Source organism: Onychostoma macrolepis, chromosome 10 (assembly GCF_012432095.1).
Source record: "Onychostoma macrolepis isolate SWU-2019 chromosome 10, ASM1243209v1, whole genome shotgun sequence".
In the NCBI taxonomy this organism is placed as follows: Eukaryota; Metazoa; Chordata; class Actinopteri; order Cypriniformes; family Cyprinidae; genus Onychostoma; species Onychostoma macrolepis.
In genome coordinates, this window is record NC_081164.1 from 17,500,154 (window position 1) to 17,527,344 (window position 27,191).

General features: G+C 37.9%; 1 protein-coding gene across 12 annotated transcripts in view; it reads left to right on the top strand.

The window, feature by feature from the left end:
- stard13a (StAR-related lipid transfer (START) domain containing 13a) overlaps positions 1-25,376 on the top strand; it is a 59,257-nt gene extending 33,881 nt beyond the window's left edge. For 4 of the 12 annotated variants that reach the window (XM_058788827.1, XM_058788831.1, XM_058788829.1 and 1 more), the window contains 13 exons: positions 9,481-9,552; positions 10,734-10,815; positions 13,229-13,292; positions 14,925-16,255; positions 16,614-16,784; positions 17,760-17,919; positions 19,258-19,456; positions 19,547-19,760; positions 20,270-20,384; positions 20,940-21,185; positions 21,574-21,791; positions 22,335-22,511; positions 23,829-25,376. In XM_058788827.1, the coding sequence (XP_058644810.1) occupies positions 9,481-9,552; positions 10,734-10,815; positions 13,229-13,292; positions 14,925-16,255; positions 16,614-16,784; positions 17,760-17,919; positions 19,258-19,456; positions 19,547-19,760; positions 20,270-20,384; positions 20,940-21,185; positions 21,574-21,791; positions 22,335-22,511; positions 23,829-23,946 (3,167 nt within the window). In that variant the 3' untranslated portion in view covers positions 23,947-25,376. Of the gene's footprint in view, positions 1-1,938; positions 2,111-3,533; positions 8,743-9,480; positions 9,553-9,639; positions 10,816-13,228; positions 13,293-14,924; positions 16,256-16,613; positions 16,785-17,759; positions 17,920-19,257; positions 19,457-19,546; positions 19,761-20,269; positions 20,385-20,939; positions 21,186-21,573; positions 21,792-22,334; positions 22,512-23,828 lie in introns of those variants that run through there. The other 8 variants (XM_058788835.1, XM_058788836.1, XM_058788837.1 and 5 more) reach the window with 7 other exon arrangements.
- Positions 25,377-27,191: the final 1,815 nt, after the last annotated feature.

Consider the following 27,191-nt stretch of genomic DNA (forward strand, 5'->3'; position numbering starts at 1 on the left):
CCCTGTTGAACCAGTTTATAACCAGCTCAGGGCCAGCTTAAAACAGCTCATGACCATGGACCAGCTTGGACCAGCTTAAACCAGCTCAAACCAGCTGGCATGCTTCAAAACATACATAACCAGCATATGCTGTTTTTTTTCAACAGGGTATTAGTACCTTTGGAAAGGGTATTGCCCCAGTGACAGCATTTGTACCTTTTTGTGTGTACTATTTTTGTGGATCTCCACTGATATTTGCATTTAAGGCATTTGTTTTAAAAAGATAGGGTGATACTAAGCCGTCCGGTTTTTATTTAGTTTGAGATTTCAGTGGGCTGACACTATCTTTGGTGCTAAAGATGCTGAAGATAGTTCAGCAAGGACTGAAACGTTTGCTTTTTGTGTGTGTGTGCACAGTCACTTTTTTGTTGTCACCTTCATGTAATTCTTCAGGAATAAATTTTTGTTCAAAGGACCTTGAATTTGCATTTTGTTTGGTGTGTGGATTTTTTGCCTTTGGTTTTTGTATTTTTTCCCTTGCTCTTGGTTGCCCTCTGTTGCTTAAAAGAGGTATGGTCATACATGTGAATCACAGAGAATAGTATTTATCACTAGTGATGTTTATTAAAGCTAGGATCAGTATTAGTATTACCCAAACTGTTTGAACTAACGCATGAGTATTATAATTTGACACATTCTTACCATTGGTTCAACAGACACGACTGATATCTGAAATCAGGTACCTTATTCGATTGGACAGGTGATTTTCACCGGCCATTAATTTTGATGTTGCATGTTTTTCATTGCTCACAAATTTCCAAAAACCCATAAAATCTATCAGCCTAAATTTTAGCAGTTGTCCAATGAAAAGTAAACTGCTGTTTAATGGATTGTTATTCTTTCAGTTCTGACTGCTGATTCTCTCATGCCATATGATTCCTGCATTCCTCTGTCTGCCACTGCTGTCTTTCTTCCCATCTCACACACACACACACACACACACACACACACACACACACACAGCCTCACACGTGCAGCCTCGTCGTGTTCCCAGAAGGGAATGTGTGAGGACTCTGGGGAGTGTGCCCAGAGCCACTTAGCCCACACTTGACCCTCTGGTATCTCTCTCTCACACACACAGCAGTCTCTCTTTCTACTTACTTGTTATTCTTTTGTGAACCATTCTTCTCCAGTGTTATTCCTCCTCCTATCGTTTCACCGCTCGACTGCACAAGAAAGAGAGAAAAAGACAATAACAGACTATAAAACAGTTCCTTAAAGTGGGGGTTCTCAAACTTTTTGATGCCAAAGATTCTCAAATATCATCATGCCCTTGTGAAGGAATCTCTAAAATATAAAGACAGCTATATATTTTAATGAACATGCGAGTTGTGATGAAACAGAAGTTGCAACAGATCTTAAATTAGGTACATTTTTATTTCATGCTGACTTAATTTAAATGGTCATTTGTACAGTGCTAAAGTCAAAACGAATGAATAAAATATTATTATCAATTCAAAACATTCCAATTTATTTGTATCAAATGTTTGGTCCAAATAAATTGAAACAATGTTAATTTATGCTTCTGCATATGATTGGATTGGCACATGTTGGGTAGTTTCAGAAATGTATTACATTTGGATTTTAATGTATCACTATAATAATTATATATTGTTTTATATAGTATTATATATATAGAGAGAGATTTGTCCTAGCAGTTGACCAAATTTTGTTATTGTCTGGGAACAGGCATTCCGTCAGGTTGCATCTCCAGCTGTGTGTTTGTGTGTGTGCATATGATCGATGGTGCCCTGAAGGTAGCAGCACATGCTCATTTTCTCACATGCTCACGGGTGAGGAGGGGGACGGGGGGCTGAAGACTGTACATACTCCAGCTGTTTAGAGACTGAAGGGGAGGGCAGAAGAGGGACTGGCACATAAGCCTTACAGTCAGGAGGTGAAGTGTAGAGAAAGAGAAACATACAGCTGAACTCAGTAGCAAAGAGTAGCGGTGCTGGAACAGGATCTTCTAAAAGACGGACAGAATAAATCATGCTGAATGTTTGACGGAAACTCAACTATGGTTTTAAGATCTTACCCATAACACACAGCCGTCTGCCGATGCCTAGAGGTACCAGAATCTGCATCTTCAAATTACTCTGAAGCCCAAATGGCTCTTTTTTTAACTTTATGATATACAGCATGCCATTTGGTCATTTTAAAAAGCTTAAAATTAAAGTTATAAAAAGATATATATATATATATTTAGTTAAACATGTTTTGTTTAATTGTTGTTTTTAACTCTCTGTTTGTTTTATTTTATTTTTTGGAGGAAATCATGCTCTTATGTGTTACTTATGTTTATTGACTTTGTCTCTGCTGTTTCTCCTAAAATCACTTGGTTTTCTGATACTTAAGCAAAATTATCCATTTGCTAGAGAAAAAAATGAGATGTTTAAGGACTTTTTTTCTTTCTTATGACTGAGTTTGAGTATGGAGGACATGGCCCATACTGAAGGAATTTAAGAGTCATGTTTAGTTAAACAAGAAACTTCCTTATGATCCCAGTGGATGGATGTCAAATCACTTTAGCATGTGTGGGAAAATGGCACTGGTCCATAAGTATTGGTGTGCATGTGTGTGTGTTAAATCTGCATGCTCTGATGAGCAATACAGGAACTGTCTGGAGAAAACCCATGGGAGAGATGTGTGTGTTGTGGTGGAAATAGCTGAGATGAAGAGTAGACAGAGGCTGAATGTTTGTGGGAGAGTGTGCATTACAAAGCTCAAAAAGGATCATAGTTTTACTGCCTTGGTGGTCTGAGAGTTGAGTTCACACTGTTTAAAACACACACTCATAGACACCAAAGCATATGCAAACACAACTAGCCTTCATTGACACAACTGATAGTTTCCATAGAGCAGTAACATTAGTTTTTTTTTCCTCAATAGGAATTGAGGAATACATTACATTATGGAAGTAAAATATGTTGTAGTTCACCTTGACTGTAAACTAAATGTCACTAGAGTTATTGGTTTAACTGTCTGGTGTGGATTTTGATTGAACATTTGAATGAATTCATTAAGTGTTCGTTAGTGTGAGAGTAATGTAAGTGTTTTTCCACAGGCAGTGTGGACTGATGTCTGTGCTGTACAGGTGTGGGTGTTTCGGAGCTCTTAAGAACACAGCAGGACTGCTCTGCTGATACATGACCTAATGGGATTACTGTCAAACATGTGTGATTCAGAATGAGATACAGATTTGAATGTGCTGTAGTACTTGCATTAATAATACATAACAAAACCGAACAGTATCACAAAGATTGAGACTGCACATACATACTCTGCAATCCCTAATGCTGTGTGTTTGAGGATTTAGCTTAGGGCAAGACACTACAAGCAAATCATGTCATCCTGCATTTAACATTTCAATTGCACTACATGACTTAAGGCTGTTTAAAGAGGGGTTTTCCTCATGCACTAAGTAATATATATATATATATATAAGGTAATTGAGAAATACTTCAAAGGTCTGTTCATACTGAGAACACACTAAGACACATAACCACTTTGCTTATTATAAGTGTGTGCCACAGTTTTGTCTGTTGCTTTAAATACAATTTAAAGGTGCTGTATGTAATATTGACAGCAAGCAGTTGAAATACTGCAGTCCAAATTCAAACTATTGGAGAGAGTTGTTTCTCCCGCCACGTCCTCCTCAGACTCAAAGCTCAGGCGGGTTGCCAGATTGAGGATACACAACAGGAACGAGCGATTTTGACATTGAAGGGCTACAAGCCTTAACTGATTAGTTGATTTATCCACATTTTAATATCCCTCTTGGTCATTGAGTAAAACTTAGATCAGGTACAAACTATGATCTCAGATCCAGTTTGTTTGTTGACTTCCATGGCCACAATATACTGTGTTTTCCACCAACTGGCAACCCAAGGTGTTGAAATACTATTGGCAGTGGGAAACAGACAGACATTCTGACATGGAACACACATTTCAAAAATAGAATAAATGGATGTAGCATTGTTTTTCACAGAAACAAGTATGTGAATGTAGCATGTTTACTAAATATCTGCAGAAATGATATTTTCCTGTTTTGATAAAGTAAAAATAAATTACATGCAGCACCTTTATTGTCGGGTATATAAGCTGTCAGTGTTTTTATCATTCATCAGCTGAAAAAAATAATTCTGAAAGTGATTCCAACTGTATCATTTCCTCTGTGTCGTTATTGTTATAGTTGTAGTGTGGACTTCCTTTTTTTGTAACGATTATTAAACTTTATAGTTAACATCTCTGGTGTGAATTGATTTTGTTAGCAATTATATTCTATATTAATAACTTTTTAAATACAGAATTGTGTTCAGTAGCATGCTAGTTTTACTGTGGCATTGAAATTGTAAAACTGATATCAACTACAGAATTATGGTATTGTTAGAAATATCACATTGGTCTCCCTCCCTAACAAAACCTGCTTCCAGTTTCTTCATAGAACATAGTTTCTCGGTTACTTTAAAAAGAAAATGCACGGAAATGTTCTCATTCTTGGCTCTGAGTCTCCTTTTTTGACTTTTAAAGCAGGAATAACCAGAACTAAAGTAGTAAGTGGGAGCAGAGGAAAAAACTGAAAGAATGTAAAAACCTGAGAGAGTCATTTGTGGGCTGAGGTGACTTTTAAGGACACAGGACCTGTGTTCTTATATAATCAGAGGTCTTGCCTGCTCAATCAAAACAAGAATGTCTTTGATTGTGCCCCGCGCCCCGTGGCATCCAGGCTCTGCGTGGCATCCGTGCCTGCTGCTCTCTCTCATGGCGCACTGCCTGTTGTCACGTCGAGGTGATCAGGAATGCCTGGGTCATGAGGGGCCGCGTGTCCTGACTGCTGGGATTAGATGCCATAGCAGCGTAACGCTATGCAGAGGTGATCCCTGTGTGTTTGTTTGTGTGACATTTTTTTTATCACGTTGTTTGTGTTGAGTGTGTGACTTTGGCTGACTCATGTTCTGCATGCTGCTTTGCTTTAGGTTATGTTGAGGTTTATTGTTTTGGGGACCTTTTGTGTTGGTTTGGTCCTTTGGTTGTTGGCGGGGGACATTAGATATTAGCGGAATGTGTTAATTAAACTCATGACTTCACAGCAGTTCTTTATTCCCATGCCTTGGATTCAGGCCTACCCAGAATCCCCTCTGAGCTTTAGAAGGTCCCAGAGTCTCTTTAATGTTCTGCAAAACAAGCCCAGTGGTTGGGCTTCATTTGAGGGCTTCATTAGATGATCTGAGAACAGTGCAAGTTTTTATATATATATATATATATATATTGAAGGCGAGCAGGAAGTTGAGGTTAACCAACTGTAAATTAAATATTTTTTTAAAAAATCATGTTTTTAATGTAAATGTTTAAAATCAAAATAAAATGTATTTTACATCTACAATTGGACATACACTAACATGCATACGCTTTCGAAAGAAGTCTCTTATGCTCAGTTAAGCTGTATTTATTTGATCAAAAATTACTGTTAAAAACAGTAGTATGTTGAGAAATATTACAATTTAAAATAACTGTTTTCTATGTTAATGTATTTTCAAATGCAATTTATTCCTGGGATGGCAAAGCTGAATTTTTATCAGCCATTACTCCAGGCTTTAGAGTCAAACGATCATTCAGAAATCATTTTAAGATGCTGATTTGCTTCTCAAGAAACATTTCTTATTATCAATGTTGAAAACGGTTGTGCTACTTAATATTTTTGAGTTGTTTTGTAACAATGTAAAAGTCTTTACTTTCACTTTTGATGATTCTTTACAGAATAAAAGCATTAATTTCTTTCTAAAAGTAACCCCAAACTTTTAAACAGTTGTATATTTTAGTGTAAAACAGATTTGGACATGCAAGATATTATATTTTTATTTAAGATGACTTTTTTTTAATAGTGTTTGTTGACTGATTCATTTTTCTAAATATTACAAGAGAAGAGACATGTATTAAATATATATCATGTATTTTTTACTTTCATCAGCAATATGATTCACTTTTTTAATCATACTTCAGTACGTTTAAGACCAACACAAATGCTCATAAAAACTCATGTAATGTCATGTTTTATGCACGCTAATGCCCGTAATTACACAGCATTACACTTTAAATTCCTCCGTCGCTTGCATGAACCTGTCGTTTGATAATCGACTCCTTGTGCGATCCGAAAGCCCAAAGCTTTATTTAACTCTGTCAATGAAACAAACAAACAAACCATTAAAACAGAACAAACATCCACAGCAGTGACACGGGGGGCTTTTCCTGCCTGTGACAGCATGCTTGGCTGCCCCCACTGAGCACTGTTTCTTGATAGCAGTGTTTGCACTGTAAAAAGGCCCCATCGTGTCTTTCTCTAATTGCTTCCATGTGTGAGTGTGATTCTGAACGCTAAACATGCAGAACTAGTACTTAACAGTTTTTTGGTGGTAACATACAAGGATTTCATATGTGACTTTCATTAGAGATGCATTAAATAGTAAAGATGCTATTTTTATACACGTATGTTGTAAGTTGTTAAATAGTAGTTGATGTGTTACTTTATTTGGGCATTCATATGTTAATCTGCTCAAGGTTGTGACATAACTGTACTGATTCTGAATGAGCTGTTTTACGAATGAGCTATGCGTTGTGAAAGTTAGCATATGTTTACATAGTATTAACTGTTCAAAGAGCAAGAACAGTCTTATTTTCCATAATGTGTCCCTTTAGTGCATACTTTAGAGTAGCAGAGGAAATGACATTTATATGACACATGAGTGTTCTGTGAAGGGAATTTGTGTCTCTCAGACTTGGACTTTGTGTTTGTCAGTGGTATTATTGTAAATCAGTAATTCATACCCCTCAGGGGAGAGCTAATCACTGGGGATTGTGCTGCAGACCAAAGTGTGAGGAATTCCTGTCCTGCCGCCAGGAACGGGCCAAACTGAGGAATGACAATGTCAGATCGGAAACAAAAAGAATAAAAAACACCAGAAAGGGATTTAGGCATCAACATATTTGTCTTCTACAAATGTATTTGATGACACATCCACATGTTTCAAAACAGATTTTGTGCCTAGTTTTTGAAGCGTAACAGCTTCTGTCAGTTAATATCGGCATTATCTGCCAGCTCTACTCAATAGCACACATAGACATCTTTCATCATCTCAGCTGAATGAAGGAACACAGAGAGAGAGAATTATGGGCTTTTCAGTTCCCCTTATTGACCACTTAATATATTTCATAGAAGTTGGAACCGTGGCTCCATGTGAGTTCATTCATTCCTCGCTGTATAAAGATATTTTGAAGAAAATGTGAGTGGTTTTTGCTTATTGCCTCTGTTGCTAGAATGTTGTGGTTATTTGCCAGGTTGTTTCTATATGAATACAAAGGTTTGCTGCTATAACAATAGGGCTGGGTAAAAAAAATAGATTTCTTGATTTTAATCGATTCTCATATTTATGAAACGATATCGATTCTTAAATCTCAAAAATCAATTAGTCTAGCCTGTTTTCAGATAATGAACGGAACATTGTAGCACACCTCCCATCCAATAAATTAGCAATAAGCTTTGTGCTTTGTTACTTTTGATATGAAACAAAGTCTCCGATTTCAAATTCTGTCCATTTTATTGCAGTATTCAAATAATAACGTTTGCCGCTGTTTGATGTGGAGTGGTAGATTGCTGTAGTGCTTCTGTTCAAGAAAAGCGAAATGCACGTGAACTGATCATCGCCTCCGCTTTAATACCAGTTTCGGCATGAAATAAACATGAATTAACATCCGAAGGTATGTTAAAAGAAAGAGTGCAACTTACTGAAATCCGTATCCTGTATAGCTCAATCAGTGTTTCAACCGTGAAAAGACGTCATGTAACGTCATGAAAAAAAAAATATTCGGTAACAAACTTGCTAGTCATATATATGCACCTTATAACATATTAATTATAATTTTTTACTGTTCTTTAGTGTTAAATTTATGTTTGAATAAATCTGTCCATTTTTATGACAGCCACCATTTAAAGGTGCACTAAGCGATTTTTGCCAAACGATGTTGATATTTGAAAGCACCCAAACAAACACGCCCATACCCCGACAGGACCTCGCCCCTATTTTGAAATCTCCGCCTGACATGCTTAATTAAAAAAAAAAAAAAAACTTAATTGAGTGTAATTTAAGCATTTGTATACAAATTAGTTCATTTTAACCATCAATATTATAGTAATGTAGTACCAAATGACTCTCATTTATATTTTACAGCATTAGTTGAGAGATTTTTTTTTCCCTTGAGAAAATTTGGCATGTACTGTATCTGATATATATCCATAATAATTGATTTCGAATTGAATCAAATAGAATCGAAAGCTTGAGAATCCGATTCTAATTGAATTGTGAAATTTGTGTAAAAATCCAGCCCTAGTTGTTAGGGTGTTATGGGGTTTGCTCAGAAAAGTACAAAGAGAGAGACTTGAGGAACAGGATGAAGGCAGGCCTAAAGACTGTGAGGATGAGCACATCAGTCAGAGGGAGGATGTTCTAGAGCAAGCGAGAGAGGACAGAAGGGACAGGGCAGAGGAGGAGCAGGCAGCTATCTGAGGCAGCTGTGGACACAACTGGACCGTATGCTGTATGAACCAGATTTTGGACTTTTAGAGACCTTGGAGAAAAAGGGATGCTCAGATCTGTGGGACACACATGTTTCTTCTTCATGATGAAGTGATGAGAACAACCAGTAAGTGTAAGAACCACTGTTTGACTTTTTCTTCATATTAGGTTGCGAGCGCTGTATGTAGCAAATGTTAAGTGTTCAGTGGTGAATTCAGAGGGAGATTTCTGCAGACTGTGAGTGGTTTCCGTTCAGCAAATGTGTAATTTAGCTCAAGTATGTGGAGAATCCTGTAAGAAAAGGATATAATTGTCAGATTGTGGTGAGGTCATTTCCTGACCCGTCCGCTTTTATGATGGCTTATTTTGAGAGACGCTTTGTTTTTACTCTCTTTTTTCATCTCTTGTGGATCTTTCTCAATGAAATGTGGTGTAAAAGGATCCAGACAAAACAGAAAAAGAGACAATAAAACCCCACACACATAAGGAATCCCATTCTTCATTTTTCTTTTACATTTTCTAATCTTTAATGTCTTTAAATAACTATAGGCATAGGTATATATGTGTATATATATATATATATATATATATATATATATATATATATATATATATATATATATATATATATGTGTGTGTGTGTGTGTGTGTGTGTGTGTGTGTGTGTTTATATCTGTACACACAATTTTAGTGTCAGTAAATACATTATATTGCATATGCAATATTGCAGTTACATTGCAATACATGTTTTTGCTTTATTGAGGCCAATAGCTAGTTAGAATTATGAATAAATCTGAACACGAATGTGTGTGTGATCAGGTTGAAATTGATTAATAAACTTTTGAAGAATCATGTCATTGTTTATTTTCAGAAATCGAGGCAAAGGAGGCATGCGACTGGCTGAGGGCGGCGGGATTCCCACAGTATGCCCAACTTTATGAGGGTAAGAAATGGGATTCATATCTATAAACATACACACAGATGTCAAAGAATCACTCGTTGATTCATTGGCCTCAACAAATGTCTGCAGTGTGGCTGCAGCTGTGAGGTTAAGTGACGGTAAAAAATCAGGAATGCAGCAGGACGAAAGAGAGAAGAGAGCTGGCTGTTGCTTTGAGCTTGAGATCACACCTATCCCATCCCACCTCAGCCGGGCGGACCGAAGCCAAGCAGTGATCAGCTGAATTATTCTTGATTTTCCGTTTCAGACATATGGAATAAAAAATGCATTTGCACAGCTGTGTGCTTCATTTGTCAGCACATTTTTGTCCTCCCTCTCTTTATCTTTTCTAGTCATTTTAGGGCCGCGGCGAGCTATTTGCAGGCTAGAGTTTCTATCCAAAGGGAGGAAGAGGTCATGGGAAAAAGTCTTCATTATCACTGACGGGAAAATACAGGCCTTTGCCTCAGTCTTCCGCCCAGGCCAGCAGAGGGGTCGAGAGGATACTATTCTCTCTGCTGCTCTCTCTCTGTTCCCTTGACTCCTCCTTATGATACTTTACGTCAATGAGTGATAAAATGTCAACAGTTCTATATTTAATTCCGTGTAAATTCAGAGCTTGGCTCTCATGAGAAAATCATAAAATGGAAGAAGCTCTGTTTGGCCTTGTGAGGTCATTATGCCATTATAACATAAATAGAGATCTCCCAGATTCCAATGGGAAAACACCTTAGTGCACATCTTTATCAGTTTTTCCTTCTTTTTGCTAATTACTTGCATTTGTTTGAGTCGAATCGAGGGAGTTATGCGATAACCTCTGGTTCAGTTTCAGAGCCAGTCTGCTGTGTATAATGTAATCAGTGAAGGAGCGTCTGCCAGAGATTGCATTTGATTTATAAGAATTACGCCACAGCTGCTGTGGGTCTGTGTGATCCTCTGCAGAACCTCCGCAGATGTCTGGATAGATGAACTGAGAGAGTTTTATCCAGTTATCTCTCTGTTTTGTATTAATCACTTTCCATTTTAATTTGTGTTTTTGATTAGCCTTTGCATGAAAATAACAATAAATAACATGCACTTGATCAATATGTGAACTTTCGTGATCACTCACTCTGAATATATTGGTTACATTAAACTTTTTGAACAGGATAGAGAAGTGATCTGCTTTCTGTCTCCGCCAACAGATTCCCAGTTTCCCATTGAAATATCTTCCGTCAAGAGGGACCATGACTTTCTTGACAAAGACCTTGTGGAGCCTCTTTGCCGGTAAGTTTCCAAATGTCTAGATTAGGATTATCTCGATATCTTGAGATTCTTTATATTGAGAGTCTTGCAGTCTACAGGATGGAACTTGATACACTGTCTTTACTTAAAATGACAGCTGTGAAAATCAAAGGCCTTACTGTCAATCACTTGTACTCTGAAGGCCATGTAGTTGTGTTTATTTATATTGCACAGTGCTGAACAATATGAAAACATTAAGGACGACATGAAATAAAATGTTTCCTATTTACTTTTGTATCTAATTTCGCTGGTCTTATTGTGCAAATGTCACATTGATGCAATAGCTCTCTATGCCTCTAAAGCAGGGTTCCTCAAATCTTTCCCTGGAGGGCCAATCTGCTGCAGAGTTTAGCTCCAACCCTGATCAAACTCACCAACCTGTGATTTTCTACTGATCTTGAAGACCCTGATTAGCACGCTCAGGTGTGTTTGATTAGGGTTAGAGCTAAACTCTGCAGGAGTGGGCCAGATTTGAGGAAGCCTGCTCTAAAGTAACTCTTCTTTCACAATGCCACATGTCAATTTGTTGTTTTTGTTCATTTTTGAGAGAAAAAAGTATTTATTTAGTTTTTGGCTACATATCTGTTCCATTTTTATCTCATGAGCTTGTTGTCACAACAGAACGTGAACAAATGAGAGAAAAACTATTTGTATCCATTTGTATAGGGTCATTATATTATTTTGTGTCTAGGATGTCACTGTGCACACACACACGAGGGAAGCGAGGAGACATGGATAAACTCAAATAAACAGTTTTTAATCCAAACAAGGCAGGGCAGACACACAGGAACACCGGGAGTAACGAGTAGACCAGACAGAAAGGAAGTGAACAGGCAGGAAGTAAATACACAGGCTAATTACACACACAGCTGAACAAAATCATATTAACTAATCAAACTAAACAAGGACAGGAAAATAACCATATATGGACACAAGAGGGCAGGAAACACACAACACAGGACACAAGGGCTGGCATAGGATTATTATTAGTAATTTATTTATTTCAATTTATTCAATTTATTTATTTATTGTTTTCCATCATTAATACTACTATTGTTTGTTGTTAGGCAGTATTCATCTTTATTTATAAAATCCATAAAAACTGTGTACATGCTTTTCTCCAAAAATCATTTTGTGAGAAAATATTTTATTTGATGTATTATGTGATTTATGTGAATATATATATATAAATCAATATTTATATAATCATAAAAAAAGTTTGTTTTTTTAATTATAAAAAACTCAGAAGTTTAAGAAACTTCAGCAGTTCTTTTTAAGACCGGTACACAACCAGACCAAACCCTATTATTGCCCCCTCCTCCCTCCCATCCTGCATGTACAAGTACGAGAAAACTCAGTGGCGCTGGCCCAGTGGCGACCCCACCTCTGTAGCTGTCTGACCCATGTCCTTCATAAAGTCTGTCCCCTTCCCCGTCGCTTTGATCCCTAAAGCCCCCGTGGAGTCCGCTCTGATGTCCCTCTCAAAGGCCTGAGGGGGGTTTGGGCTGCCAGTATAGGCTACTAACAGATGGTTGTGTGTGTTTGTGTGAAACGAGGGCCGGGGTTTGAGGCATTGAGGGTTTCTAGCAGGTTGTCTCCCTGTCTAATACCTCTAATGACAGCGTTAGTGAGATCTGACAGCTTTACTGTCAGAGAATACACACACTGCTCTTAAGGACGCTGTCTTCTGGCATGATAATGGCGTTTCATTATCACGCCACAGACATGATTTTTACGCACATTTATGTGGCCATCTGGGCCCGGTATGTTTAATTAGAGAATCTTGATTGAAAAATCGTGTCGGTCGGCAGACAGCTGATTAACCACGCTGATGTCACAATGGAACATTTAACGTGTCAAAAACAACAGGTCTGGTTTTATAGGTGAAATAATAGCTTGTTCGTGTCTGGAATGGATATAAAGTGAGGGGTCTGCAGTCTCTTGTAGAGTAAAGAAGATGTGTGTGTGTAAAAAGGGGTGGAGAAAAACTCTTCAGGGGTGAAGATCAGTCAGATGAGAACGTTAAAGGGCGCTGTAGGGTTAGATCAAAGAGGAGGTGGACGAGAAGGTGGGATTGCCCACTCTCTCGCTCTCTTTATCCCTCTGTTTTCCCTTCTGCAGTCCCGTCAGAGTCTCATTCATTCATGGCCATGTCTTGAAAGAGATTAGAACCTATGTCTGCCAAGCCGTCCCGTCACTCTTTCCATCAGCCAATCAGGACACAGATAGTGAGAGTTTCTTGAAATCTATACCTGCACGTAGAGAGGCAAACAGAGGTTAGACGAGTGTAGGATCTACAGTGGATTGTCTCTCTCTCTCTCTGTGGCTGTATGGTTTCTTTGTGGTGGAGATGAGAGTGACGGGTGCACCAGTGACCGTGTCTTCTCTCTTCCAGTCGACTCAACACTCTGAACAAGTGTGCCTCCATGAAACTGGACGTGAGCCTCCCCAAGAAGAAAGTAAGTGGCCAGTCTTTTTTTTTCCTTCAAAACATCCAATCCTGAATGGGATTTGAGCGAATCATTTGAAAACTGTCAAGAAATACAGTGTGTGTGTATATATATATGTATATATATCTGTTTCAGGATTTTGTGATGAATAGAAAATTCGAAAGAACAGCATTTTTCTAAATAGAAGTCTTTTGTAACATTAGAAATGTCTTTACTTGCTAAATAAAAGTAAAGTATTAATTAATAAATTAATTAATGTGATTTTTTTTTTTTTTTTTTTTTAGTTTTACTGACCCCAAGCTTTTTAAAAGTAATGTATATGAATGATGATTTTAAGTTATGAAGATTTTAAACAGAAAAAGATGGCATTACTTGTACTACACTGTATTTTGAAAACATTAATTTTTTTCCCCACATTTCAGTATTGAGAATTTCGGAGAAAATGATTTTCATTGTCATTAAAATGATGCCACAATGCAAAAATTCTAGTGGTGTCTATGCAAAACAAATGTTTAAATTCTGAAAAAAAAAGTTCACAAGATTCACATATTTATTTTAAATGCAAAATGAAATTAAATATCTGATCTATTAAATAATCTATACAATTATAATGCTTTTATTATTATTACAATGGATCTGGTTTATAGTGCATTTATTTTTTTAAGTATGTCTGTGAAATAAAAATCTGTCTTTAGAATAAATCTGTGTGTCTGGGTTTTTAAAATGGATTATTTGGCATATAAACTGCTTATAACAAAGCAGATTATATAAAAAGAGCAGTCATTGGAATTGATGTTGGCTTTCAGCATAGAAGCGTCAGTTTAATCTTCAGTCGAGACTATTGACTGTTTATTCAGGGGTCGTATTTCAGCCTAATTATGATTGTAAGCTGTGGATCTCAATCGGTAGGTCATTTCTGACGCTTTTGCTTTTTCTGACATCTCAGGCATGTGAAAGGGGTGTTTGGGTGTTGCTGTCTTTAACACAACCAGACGGTGATTTGATACCTGTTATGTTCAAGTCCTCTTGTTTGGATGATATTTGAGAATTCCCCAAACCAGCTAGTATGACTTAGGGGATGTTATTGAAATAATCTCCTGACATTTTTCAAATGCCATGAGCCTCTTTTGACATCATCACTGTTACTCAATTTAAACGTATGAGGTCTGTGTTATTTTAAATAGGAAATGGGTTGTGAAGGTATATACAGTGTTAAGAGGGTGTCAGAGCCCTTTACAGCTCTTTCCTGTTCTGGCTGTGTGAGCTCACGTGCCTGGGCTTTACTAACTATAAAACATACAGTTAACATCTGTACAAAGAAGCCGTGATATCACATTAATATCACACACAAAAAATGCTGATTTTCATTAATATATATATATATAGAGAGAGAGAGAGAGACAGATTTTTCAAAAATTAGATTTTAATATTAACTGGGGAAAAAGTTTTCCACAGTTTTGCTGTGTGGTTGCATACTGGCCCTTGTCAAAAGATCATTCGCCCATTTTATTGTCTATTGAGTGAGAATTATAAGTCAGTTTTTAGTTAAACTATATTCTATATGCCTTTAGTTTAGGAGCTGAAACGAACCCCAAATCATGTCCAACTAATTGTAATCCTGTGCATTTTTGGTGCATGCAGAGTGAGGACTCTGATGAGGAGGACCTGTTGGCCATCAGTAATAGATGGACGTTTGAGTGGAACAGTCGGCGCTGGTCACGTCTGCAAGACATTGATTACCTCCTGGGTAGAGCGGAGGAGCGGAGCCCCTCTGAGGTGGGTGAGGGTCTGCGGACCACCGTGAGCAGCGAGAGCATTCTGACAGACCTCAGCGAGCCGGAGATCTGCTCCCTGCACAGCGAAGACTCCTTGGCTGCCATGCCTGACTCTGCCTCGCTCACCCCACTGCACTTGCCCAGAGAGCTGCCTCATTACGGTTCACTTCCTGCCAAGAGCAGGCGACGTGGACGCACACGCGCCAAAGACTTCCTGAGGAGGATGGAAACGCTGGGTCGGACGTGGGGGCCATCGATGGGTCGTTCAGAGCGGCGCTCTTTGGTTATCAGCGGCCCAGTTCTGCAAAGCGAGCCAGAGGCACTAAAGACTCTACGATGTGTTCAGATTTTAAACGGCGGGCCTCTAAATGCTGAAAACATGCCACCTGCTAACAACTGCCTAAATTCGCTGGCCAGCAGTGAGGCTAGCAGCCAATCGGAAACCAGCGGTAGTGCCGAAAGCACACCGAACATGAAGGGACGTGTCTCAAAGTTGTATCCTCCTGGTAAACGTGTAGGCGTCTACCTAGAGGACATCGATGTTCTCGCCGGCGCTCCCCAAAGGAGGAGACCGGTCGAGCAGAGCCGCAAAAATGAGTTTCGCTCCTATGACGAGCTATTGGTGCACATCCCAAAAGATCACAAACCTGGTACCTTCCCTAAAGCGCTATCAATCGAGAGTCTGACACCAGCCAGTAAGGAACATGGAAACTGGAAGCTTCTGGATTCAGAGCCGCAGCCCTTCAAGTGCAGGAAAGTTGGTGGAAGGGAACTCCGGGCCGTGACGCGCTGCTGCCCACGAGGCAGCAGGATCAGTGTGTACGATAACGTACCGGGCTCACACCTGTACGCAAGCACGGGGGACTTACTGGACCTTGAGAAGGAGGATATATTCCCACATTTGGATGACATTCTGCAGCATGTGAATGGGCTGCAGCAGATCGTGGACCACTGGTCCAAAAACGTCTTGCCGGAGAGTGAAGGGGAGGGGGATGGCAGCAGGGGGCAGGACCAGAGGATTATTGACGGCCAGTCTTCCAGTCAGATCACACTGGACTTTGAGGGGACTTCTGTAATTGAAGGGTTGACCACACCAAACGACGGCAACAAGGATGGGGTTTCGTTAAATGAAACGGACACCTCCAGCACCAGAGAGAGGAGGGACTCAGGGGTGGGGGCTTCTCTGACACGACCACGGTGAGACTTCAGGATGGATATTTATAGCCTTAATTTAACCAGGAGAGAACATCACTGAGATTACAAATCTCTTTTACATGAGTGTCCTGGCCCAGTTATACAAATACACATATGACAAACAACAATACAACTCATAATAAAATATAAATAAAAGTACAGCATTAGAAGCATTTGCAAATCATTAAATCATTTTCTATTGGGCGCATAAGAATATTCTGAGAGGAGCTCATTAATGAGACTAAAATAATCACATATGTCTTTCTGCTAACTTGAATTTTTATTTATACTTTAAAGAGCATTAAATTATTTTTTCATTATTAGATTTTCATGAATATTCATGTTGTTGTTGTATTTCTAGCCTTAGATGGCCCAGCTTCAGGATGTCAAACCTCCTCAGCCAATCAGGAATCTCGCTACAGATATCCAGCCAATCAGTGGGCCAGCTTAGCTTGCTGCAGAAGTTCTCTTTATTGCGTCTCACTGCTATCATGGAGAAATACTCCATGTCTAACAAGCATGGGTGGACTTGGTGAGTTACCTAATATGCTGATAACATTTATTATCGATGTTGAAAACAGTAGGATAATTTGATGAATAGAAAGTTTGAAAGAACAGCATTTATTTACAATAGAAATATTTTCTAACATTATAAATGGCTTTCTTGTCATTTTTGATCAATTTAATGCATCTTTGCTTAATAAAAGTATTAAAATCTTACTGCCCCCAGACTTTTGAATGGTATATACATACATGTTGAAGCAATAAGATGAATCAGTCATGGAAAGTCCCTGTGGGATCTGATTGGGGGATTTCTTGTCAGTTGTTTGCTCTTATTGAATGACACACTGATAAAACTGTCTCCTCAGTCGCAAGTCTTGTGGTAAAACTCCAGAGCTTGTGGAACAATCTCATCTTGCCATCTACATCACAGTTCTGTCTTCAAACAACGTGCACTTTTGCATTCACACTCCTTCTTGCATTATATATGTGACCCTGGACCACAAAACTAGTCTTAAGTCACTGGGGTATATTTGTAGCAATAGCCCAAAATACACTGTATGGGTCAAAATTATAGATTTTTCTTTTATGCCAAAAATCATTAGTATATTAAGTAAAGATCATATTCCATGAAGATATTTTGTAAATTTACTACTGTAAATATATCAAAACGTCATTTTTGATTAGTAATATGCATTGCTAAGAATGAATTTGGACAACTTTAAAGGCAATTTTCTCAATATTTAGATTTTTTTTTTTTGCACCCTCAGATTCCAGATTTTCAAATAGTTGTATCTCGGCCAAATATTGTCCTATCCTAACAAACCATACATCAATGGAAAGCTTAGTTATATAAATCTCAATTTTGAAAAACTGACACTTAAGACTGGTTTTGTGGTCCAGGGTCACATATGATCAAGATTCTTATAGCAGATCCTACATTACAGTACTGTTCCTTTATGGCCATAAACTGATCTCCTCTTCTTAATACTGTGTATGTTCTTAGGTCAGTGCCAAAATTTATGAAGAGAATGAAAGGACCAGACTACAAGGATAAGACGGTATTCGGTGTTCCTCTGATTGTCCATATCCAGCGGTACGGACACCCTCTGCCCATTAGCTTACAGCTCGCCCTACGCTTTTTAAGGAGCCAGTGTTTGGACCAGGTACACAGTTTAGTTCACATTTGCAAGACTGATTGTAAGGTTCATTCTAAGTTAGGTCAGAGTCAAAGTTATTCCAAACTCATTGAAAAAAACTTGATGTCCAGCCACTGCTCCGTTTCTTAAGACAGATAAGCCACACAAATCCTAATAGTGTTTGTTATTCTGTTTTTCTTCCCTGTATGTTGATGTCTTAGTAATTCAATAACAAATGTATTTGCATTTGGTTTTAATGGTACCTTAATCCGTATTAATATTGCTCACGTTTAGGGTTATGTTTGGTTGCGGTTATGAATGATACCTCAAATTGTGTGGCTTGTTGAGTAGAGCAGTGCTGTTTCTTTTCTAAGTGACCAGACACGTGATTATGGTCTGGCAGATGAAAAAAAGAACTGAAAAATCCCATAAACTTAAATAGAAATAAGGACTCGAGCCATAGACCAGATTATCATAAAGACTTTGAGGTGGCATATTTTTGACTTGGTATTACACCCCGCATATAGGGAACGAGAAGAGCATAATAGAAATAGGATTGGTGATGGATTCCCAAACAAATTTAAGAAGAAATCGCTCCGGTCGGAGACCAAACAAGCACACCATTTATGTAAACAAAAACTGTTATGTTTATTCAAAATTAGAAGTGAAACATAGAGAGCATCTCTTTGGGGTGGCCACAGGCCAACATAACCAACAAAAGGAATCTAGAACAAAAAAGGAGAAATTAAATAATCTAGTCAAATTGAAATTAAAATACAGCCGGTTTACCTAACTTCCTAACAAAAACAGCACAAACAGATTCACAAAAAAAAGGGCAGGACACCCCTACGCTCTGTTTCACAAAGAGTGTATCATTGACAAAGATGAGAACTAATATTTTAGTCACAACAACATGTGTTGGATATTAGTTTGGCCACTGGCCGGAGGAGGAATCCAGGAGCTCAGAACCCGTTTGTGTTCGCACCAACAATGAGCTCCCGACCGCTGGCAAGCGGCGTTCTTAAAAGACTCTGCCTTAATAGAGCGACCAATTATCAAGAGGGAAAGAAAGAAACAGAGCAGTACAATACAACAAAAGGAAATACCAAAAGAAATGGTCGCAACACTTGGTTCAGTAAAGCTGCGGTCACATTAACAACATTTCATGTACAAAAAAGGTCTATTGTTGATAGTGTAGTGATGCATGAAGCGCCACGCACACAGAGGTCACTTTTGAATCAAACTGCTTTATGTTGGTCAGCATGTGTGAGCAACTTGAACACAAGTGAAATCTTTATGGGAAACGATCGCAATTTTATGTAAAAAAGATAAAAAATCTTGTTTGATTTTCTCCTCGTGTTTCAGGTGGGACTTTTCCGTAAATCCGGGGTAAAGTCTCGTATTCAGGCTCTGCGCCAAATGTGTGAAACTTCCCCAGAAAATGTGAACTACGAGGATCAGTCAGCATATGACGTGGCAGACATGGTCAAACAGTTCTTCAGAGACTTGCCTGAGCCTCTACTCACGAGTAAAATGGGCGAGACCTTCCTCCACATATACCAGTGTAAGAGCATTTTCTGTCCGTTATGAGCTTTTCTGCACAAATACTTCTTACAGTACATTCAAATAGCTAACACACCCTCTGTCTACCCAGATGTCCCTAAAGAACAGCGCTTACAGGCTGTGCAGGCAGCTATCATGTTAATGGCCGATGAAAATCGTGAGGTCCTGCAGACGCTGCTGTGCTTCCTAAATGATGTCACTTCCTCTGTTGAAGAGAACCAGATGACCCCAATGAACCTGGCGGTGTGCCTCGCTCCTTCTCTCTTCCACCTCAACATCATGAAGAATGATAATTTGTCGCCTAGGTAATGGAGTTCCGTTTTTGCACATTCCAAACATATGTGCTCTACTTAGAAAGACTGAAACGAGTGTTTCATTATTGTATAGGAGCTATAGGATGGTATGTGTGCTTTGTCATTAGGTCTCCAAGGCCTTGAGGTGTTGTGAGAAGGCGTGAAGTGTTTTATTAACTCAACATACAGACAACTCCCCCATCATTGTGTTCATTAGGGAGCATTACTGAGAAGACACCTGGCCTGAGGGCCAGAGACAGGAGGAGGTGTGGAAAAACGTGAGGGGTAGTTTAAAAGAGATGGGTAGTTTAGCTTAAACTTACCCAGACTGGCCTGAAGGGGGTGGGGGCATAGTGAAACTTATTAGATGTTTTGGATCTTCATATAAATGTGTAGAATGTGCTGTGATAGATGGTTTTCATTGGTTTATTAGTTTTTTTTATACGTTTGGAGCTACAAAAATTTGTAAAATATTATGGATCACATGGAAGCTTATGCATATGATGTCTTATTGCATTCAGGTCTATTCAGAGGAAGTACGCCACTGGGCGACCAGACCAAAAGGACCTGAATGAGAACCTTGCGGCTACTCAGGGGCTGGCGCACATGATTGCAGAATGCAATAACCTATTTGAGGTACAAGACGCATTTTCTGTCATGTTTGTCATGAGATGTGTGTCCATTGAGAAATTGTAGTTTACATAAGATTGTGTGCAAAACAAGTACAAAAGTTTCAGCTGATTTTTGTAATCTCTTCAGACTTTTCTTAAGTGCTGTTCTTTTGAAAAAAAAAAAGTGTCTGTATAACACTATATATACACTATATAACCAATAGTAATAAATGTTACCAAATCAGCATTTTAGAATGATTTCTGAATGATCATGTGACACTGAAGACTGGAGTAATGATGCTGAAAATTCAGCTTTGCCAAGACAGGAATAAATTACATTTTAGGAAACAGTTTAAATATTTCACAGTATTACTGTTTTACTATATTTTTCATCAAATAAATGCAGCCTTGGTGAGCATGAGAGACTTTAAATTAAAAAATTTAATAAAAAAAATTAAAAAATCTTCAAAACATTTGAATAGTAGACTGAATATTCTGCTGGATCATTACTTTTAAAAATGTCAGTGTTAGAGGACAAGAGGAGACTTTTGTTGAAATGTTTTTCATGTGGTTTGTGCAGATTCCTGAGGAGATGGTCTCTCAGTCCAGGAACTCATACATGGAAGCTGAGCTGCTGGCGCCCTCTTTAGACGAGCTCTGTAAAAAACAGCCACAACAGGATGAGGAAGACGAAGAAGAGGAGGAAAGCATGTGTCACTCTTATCTGGAGAGCTTGATACAGAATCTGATGAAAGAGACCAAAGACAAGACCAAGGGCTGGGTGTCCAGATCAAATATTGACAGTACAGAGATATCATTCAAAAAGGTAATGATAAAGTTATTCATCCATTCATTCATTCATGTTATATGGAACACATGGTTTAAATATTTACTTTATAATAATAGTAATTCAGAATTATTTTTATATTTATTATTTCTATAATATTTACTGATTCTATTTTTTTATTCTTTTTAATTTATTTATTAAATCCATTTTTTAACATCTTGATTTTACATTTAGTGAGTTGTTCATGAAAGTATAATCAAATGAGTTTGGACAAATAATGTAAAATATAAATGGCCTAATGATCCGAACGGTTTAATTTATTGACAACCTACATGTAAGTTCGAATCCTGTCTGCTTTGACTGTCCTATCCAGTAAAAGACCAAAAGCCTATATAAAAGTCTGAGGAAAGTCTGCTGTCTCTCACAGGTGGGAGACGGGACCCCGTTGAGACGCTGGCGTGTGTCTGTAGAGGTGGAGGCTCCTCCATCTGTGGTGCTAAATCGGATATTGCGAGAGCGCCACCTGTGGGACTGTAACCTGCTGCAGTGGAAGGTTCTGGAAACTCTGGACAAACAGACGGAGGTGTACCAGTATGAGATGAACAGCATGGCCCCTCACCCCAACAGAGACTTTGTGGTGCTCAGGCGAGTACAACAATGTGATCTGATTGTGTACTAATTGATCTTTGTACCCTAGGTATAGTATTTTGGCTGTAACAAAAACATGTGCTTCATTTGAGCATCTGTAGCAAGGGCTTTTTGTGCGTCATTCAGTTCTTGTGATTCTCTGAACACCAAGGTCGTAAAAAGGTCCCGCATACCCCTGCTGAACAGCTGGGCATTCATGGAGTATTACTGAAAGACATTTACCAAGCGCTCTGAGCACACTTCTGTGTTAGTTCAAGATAAAATGCTTTCAGCTAAGCAAATTAGACCACCCAGGTCATGCCCAAAATATCACTGTAAGACTTCAGTTTAACATCACTTGACAAATACGCAGCTGTGAGGTGCAAACAGTAATCTGATCGAAGGAAAACATTCAGCTGGAATATTGCATGTTATTTGATAATTAATCAAATTTGCACTTGGCAGACTGACACTTACATCTCTTGCGTCTGTGTAGAGGATGGCAGATGCACTATGAGTGTTTGCTGTGATTTTATATTGGTGGTGTTTTTTTCTGTTTAGGACGTGGAGGACAGATATGCCAAAAGGTGTGTGTGTGCTGGTGTCGGTGTCAATCGATCATGAGGAAAGCCCGCAGCTGGCTGGAGTGAGAGGAATAATTCTGGAATCACAGTATCTGCTAGAACCGTGTGGCTCTGGGAAGTCCAGACTCACACATATATGCAGAGCTGATCTAAAGTAAGTGCATTAAAGGCAGCTCTTAAAAGTATACACAACTGTTCAAATGTTGATCAGTCAGATTGATTTTCTTTTTAAGAAATAATAGTTTTGCACAGCAAGAATACATTAAATCGTTCTTTCTTTCACATTAATTCTATTGAAGTTGAAAAAAATTGATCAGTTGATCAAAAATATTAAGTGGCACAACTATAGTAAGAAATGTTTCTTGAGCAGCAAATCAGCGTATTAGTATGATTTCTGAAGGATCATGTGACACTAAAGACCAGAGTAATGATGCTGAAAATTCAGCTATGCTATCATAGTAATAAATTACTTTTTACTTCATATTAAAATAAAAATAGTTGTTTTGAAGTATATAGATTTGATAGTATTTTAGATTTGAAATAATCAATAATTATTTTTTGACATTTTTATGGAAAAGTGTGTGTTTTATGGTTGGTCACAGTTGTGACCGGTGGGATAATGTGTATTCTGAAATTAAATGATTTCTGCAGACATCAAAATTCTTATATATCTCAGCCCAGTTATTAACCCATTTTAAACTCTTTCATCACATTCTATGGTTATTATTATTATTATTATACATAAAAACCCCTTATACAACACTGAATAAGTATACTAAGATAAAAAACAAAAATAGTTACTATCCCACCCGTAACAATTTTGACCATCATGTTTACTCATTCTATGTCCATACTCAACAAAACTGAATAATTGTGAATTCATATATTAATACTAGACACCTTAAAGATAATGTGTAACAAAAATCTTTGTCATATCTTTATGTTAACATACTTTACTAGCCTTTTGTTTTGGAGCTTTGATGCAGCCATCATCATCTCATGGTGCAAACAGGAAGTAAACTGCTCTGGTCATGTGACAATTTGCACTAACCATGTGAAACTGCACATATTTAATTGAGACCCTTTATTTTTTCCATATTTGCAGAAAATGCTCTAAAACACCAGTCAGTAATATTTTTTAGAGCTTTATAAATGAAAGCCTTCGGTATGGTCACTATTGTGAAAAAAATATTTTTAAGTATTTTTAATGTTAAAAAAGGGTTCTGAATACTTTCTGAATCCACAGTATATAATTTTATATAATATTTATTATTATTGTTTAAAGTTCTTTAGAATGCCGGATATGGTTGTAATAGTCTTTAAATTGTTTGATGTTTTATTTAAATACAATTATTCCTCTGGTTAATTAAAAATTCCTTTTTGTCAAGTGCTTCCTCAAAGCATGTGTAATGAATGCAGTACATAACTCTTAATGCTTCACTAAATGCTGTATATTTGCTTGCTGTTCCAGAGGAAAGTCTCCAGAGTGGTACAACAAAGCTTTCGGCCATCTCTGTGCTAGCGAGGCTGCCCGCATCCGCAACTCCTTCCAGTCTCTGGATCCCGAGGGCCCAGAAACCAAAATCTGAACATGGCTACACGAAGTCAGGCATGAGGGAACTGGGATGTAGTTCAACATCAGGGCAGATGGTCACAGAAAATGAACTTTGGCGAGGAAAAGGAGGGATTCAAGAGAGAGGAAAAGAGCAAATGGAATGTTTTTATTGTTTCTAGCCCCTAAACTACAACAAACTGCCATGTCCTGTTGGTTTAATAGACCGTGGATCATTGGGATTCGTTTTAGAGTGTTTTACCCCTTATAGGGCATTTGATTTAAGTCAGTTTATTTCATATCAATTTATGCAGCTGTTCAAAACTGCCACTTTTGAAATGGCTTTTGTTGTGTGTTTTGGGGCATATGATGAGAGATGAGAAAAAATGGACAGAGAAAGTGACAGAGACAGATTCCACCGTAGCTATGAAGCCATGCCTGTAAAAAAAAAGTCGTAACGCTGCTTCCTGTTGTCCAGTCTTTACCGCAGCAGACAGCTTTTTTAACTAGCACCTTTAGAGCTTCGCTTACAACAAACAGATGTGAATGACAAGCCACCTCACGCTAAAATCTAAAAACAGCAGGTCTGGTTTCGTTTTACCGAGCACTTCAAGCTAAAGTACTGCATTCTCAAACCAAATATAGGTACGTTATTGTCTACATTATTTAAATCTCTGTATTTAGGTGTTTTATCCTCATGTGAATGAAGCTAGTGTTACAGTGACTGTATTTTTTAACTAAGGTTGTACCCTGGTGACGTATTGATGTGAAGTATTTACAAGCCCATATTATTTCTAAATTCTGTTTTAAGAAATGTTTTGTTTATCATTACAATATTCCTTAATTTCATTGTCCCAGGTAAGCAATAATGTATTCTCATGATAAATGGTACAGTATTGTGCTCTTCTAACAATGCAAAATGAATTAGTTAAGATTAAAAATCAAACAATATTGTAAAAAATATAGAAAATGCCAATGATTGTTGCATATATGCATTATTATTATTAATTATTATTATTGTCATTGTTATATGTTGCTATGTCACTCTACAATGTCTAGGACATGAATTCATTTCACTGCTTCTGAGAAGCATGTCTATTCTATTCACAAAGCTGTACATTTGTGTGTGTTTGTGTGTAAATGTGTAGATACAATTCAGGTTGTATATTTTGTACATAAATGAGGCTTATTGGCAGGTTTATCTGCTTTTATGCTCAGTTTTCCCCCCTCATATCAATATTTTGCTTGAAATATTGCAAGCTGGTTTAATCATCTGGCTTGTTCAGTGCTGTTTAGATGGGAACAGTGTGTTTGGGTTTGACTTGAGCTCAGTGGCCAGAGAAAAGCGATATGTCCTGGCTCCAAATAGTTTTTGAACAGTAAACAGGGTGATTAAAGTTCCAAGCATTTGGAAATGTGGAAAATAAAATCTCCAATGCATACTGTTTTCTGTATTTGTTGTGTGGGGGATGTGTTTTTGTCATGTTCGGTTCGCATAGGAATCGTTTTGAGTCTGAACCAAAAACTGAAGTCGGTACCTTGTTCGGGAGCAAATATAACGCTATATATTGTACTGGAAAAGATTATTATTTCATATTTTACCACCAGATGGCAGTATGGATTCACCACAGGAGCGTGGGGTGTTTGACGTCGCCTGAGGAGTACAGGTGCGTTTACTAGCAAACAACAAACTTGGATAGCAATTTAGAGGTCATAGAACTGTTCATTTGCTTCTAAACAACATGGCCAGTAATTAACAGTATCGTGTTTTCTCCTGGGTCTGCAGAACCCCAGAGAGGCCCAAGGGAACTATTGATCCTCTCCATTTGAATAACACGTCTTTATACGCAGAAGTATGGGAGGTAGAGGACACTCACTGCGGGCCATACATCATCATTAGGGAGCAAAAAGCAATGGCATGTCTTTATTTCAAAGAAGGTCAGGTTTCATAAACATATTGTCGACCTCGGATGGTGCTGTGTTTTTATCTATTTATTTAATACAACAATTAGTTCTGCCCTTAATTTGATTGGACAGTTTCAGAACACATTTTGTGTGTGTGTTTTATCTAGGCTACTACACACGATATACAAAAAGCAGTATGTTAAAATCGTGGAATGCGCAATTTTCATGGTTTGTATGTCATAGTTCAAAGAATACACACTTCAAAGTTTTGGGGTAAGATATTTTTCTTTCTTTCTTAAAAGATATTATTCAACAAGAATGCATTCAGTTGACCAAAAGTGACAGTGAAGACCATTTCCATTTTGTTTCCATTTCAAATAAATTAAGAATTTACTCAATAATCCTCAAAAGAATGTGTCGGTTTCCACAGAAATATTAAAAAGCACAGCTGTTTTCAACATTGATAATAATATTAAATGTTTCTTGAGGACCAAATCAGCATATTATAATGATTTTTAAAGGATCATGTGACACTGAGGACTGGAGTAGCAATGCTGAAACTTCAGCTTTGCCACCACAGGAATACATGTTAAAAATATCTCACAATATTAGTTTTACTGTATTTTTGATCAAATAAATGCAGTCTTGGTGAGCAAAAGAAACATTATCTTACAGATCACAAATTTTGAACTGCAATTTGTGTTCCAAAGGACAGAATGTCCATTTAATTAGAGCCTATTTGTGCAAGTCTGACTTGTCATTATTAATTACTATAAAATCATAGCTATATCAGCCATGGCCCACACTGCTGTGCATTGGCATCAGCCATTAAAAAAACAATATTAATCGACTACTGCTCTGCAGGAATGACACAGCGGGTTTGTGCATCTGAAAACACAGACATGGATATGATGACCATATCATAATTTTCTGACACCTTCATGCTGTCTAGGCTTTTCACTTTATTCCAAGATAAAGTGCAGATACACACACATAGCCTCAGAGAAAGCTCAGTAGATTGAATTCCAAAGGTGATCCCCCAGCTCTGACAAATCCAAGCACAGCAATAAGGTCATTAATAAATAAAAGATCAAATAGTTGAATTATTGATGTTTATGTCTGAGTGTGTGTGTGTGTGTGTGAGAGAGAAAGAGAGACTATGGGTGTTTTTGCACTTTAAACAAAGCAAAAACCTTTGCAAAACATTTCATAAGCAGATATATAGCTTAAATCAGACGGCTTGATTAGACAGAATTCTCCTGGGAACACAGATTTTAGAAATTATCAATGTGCAGCAACAATCTTCAGCTAATTACTGTCCAGCTTTCTGTCATATGCCCCTGCAAGCAAAGCAAAGGTTTAAAAAAAAAAAAAAAA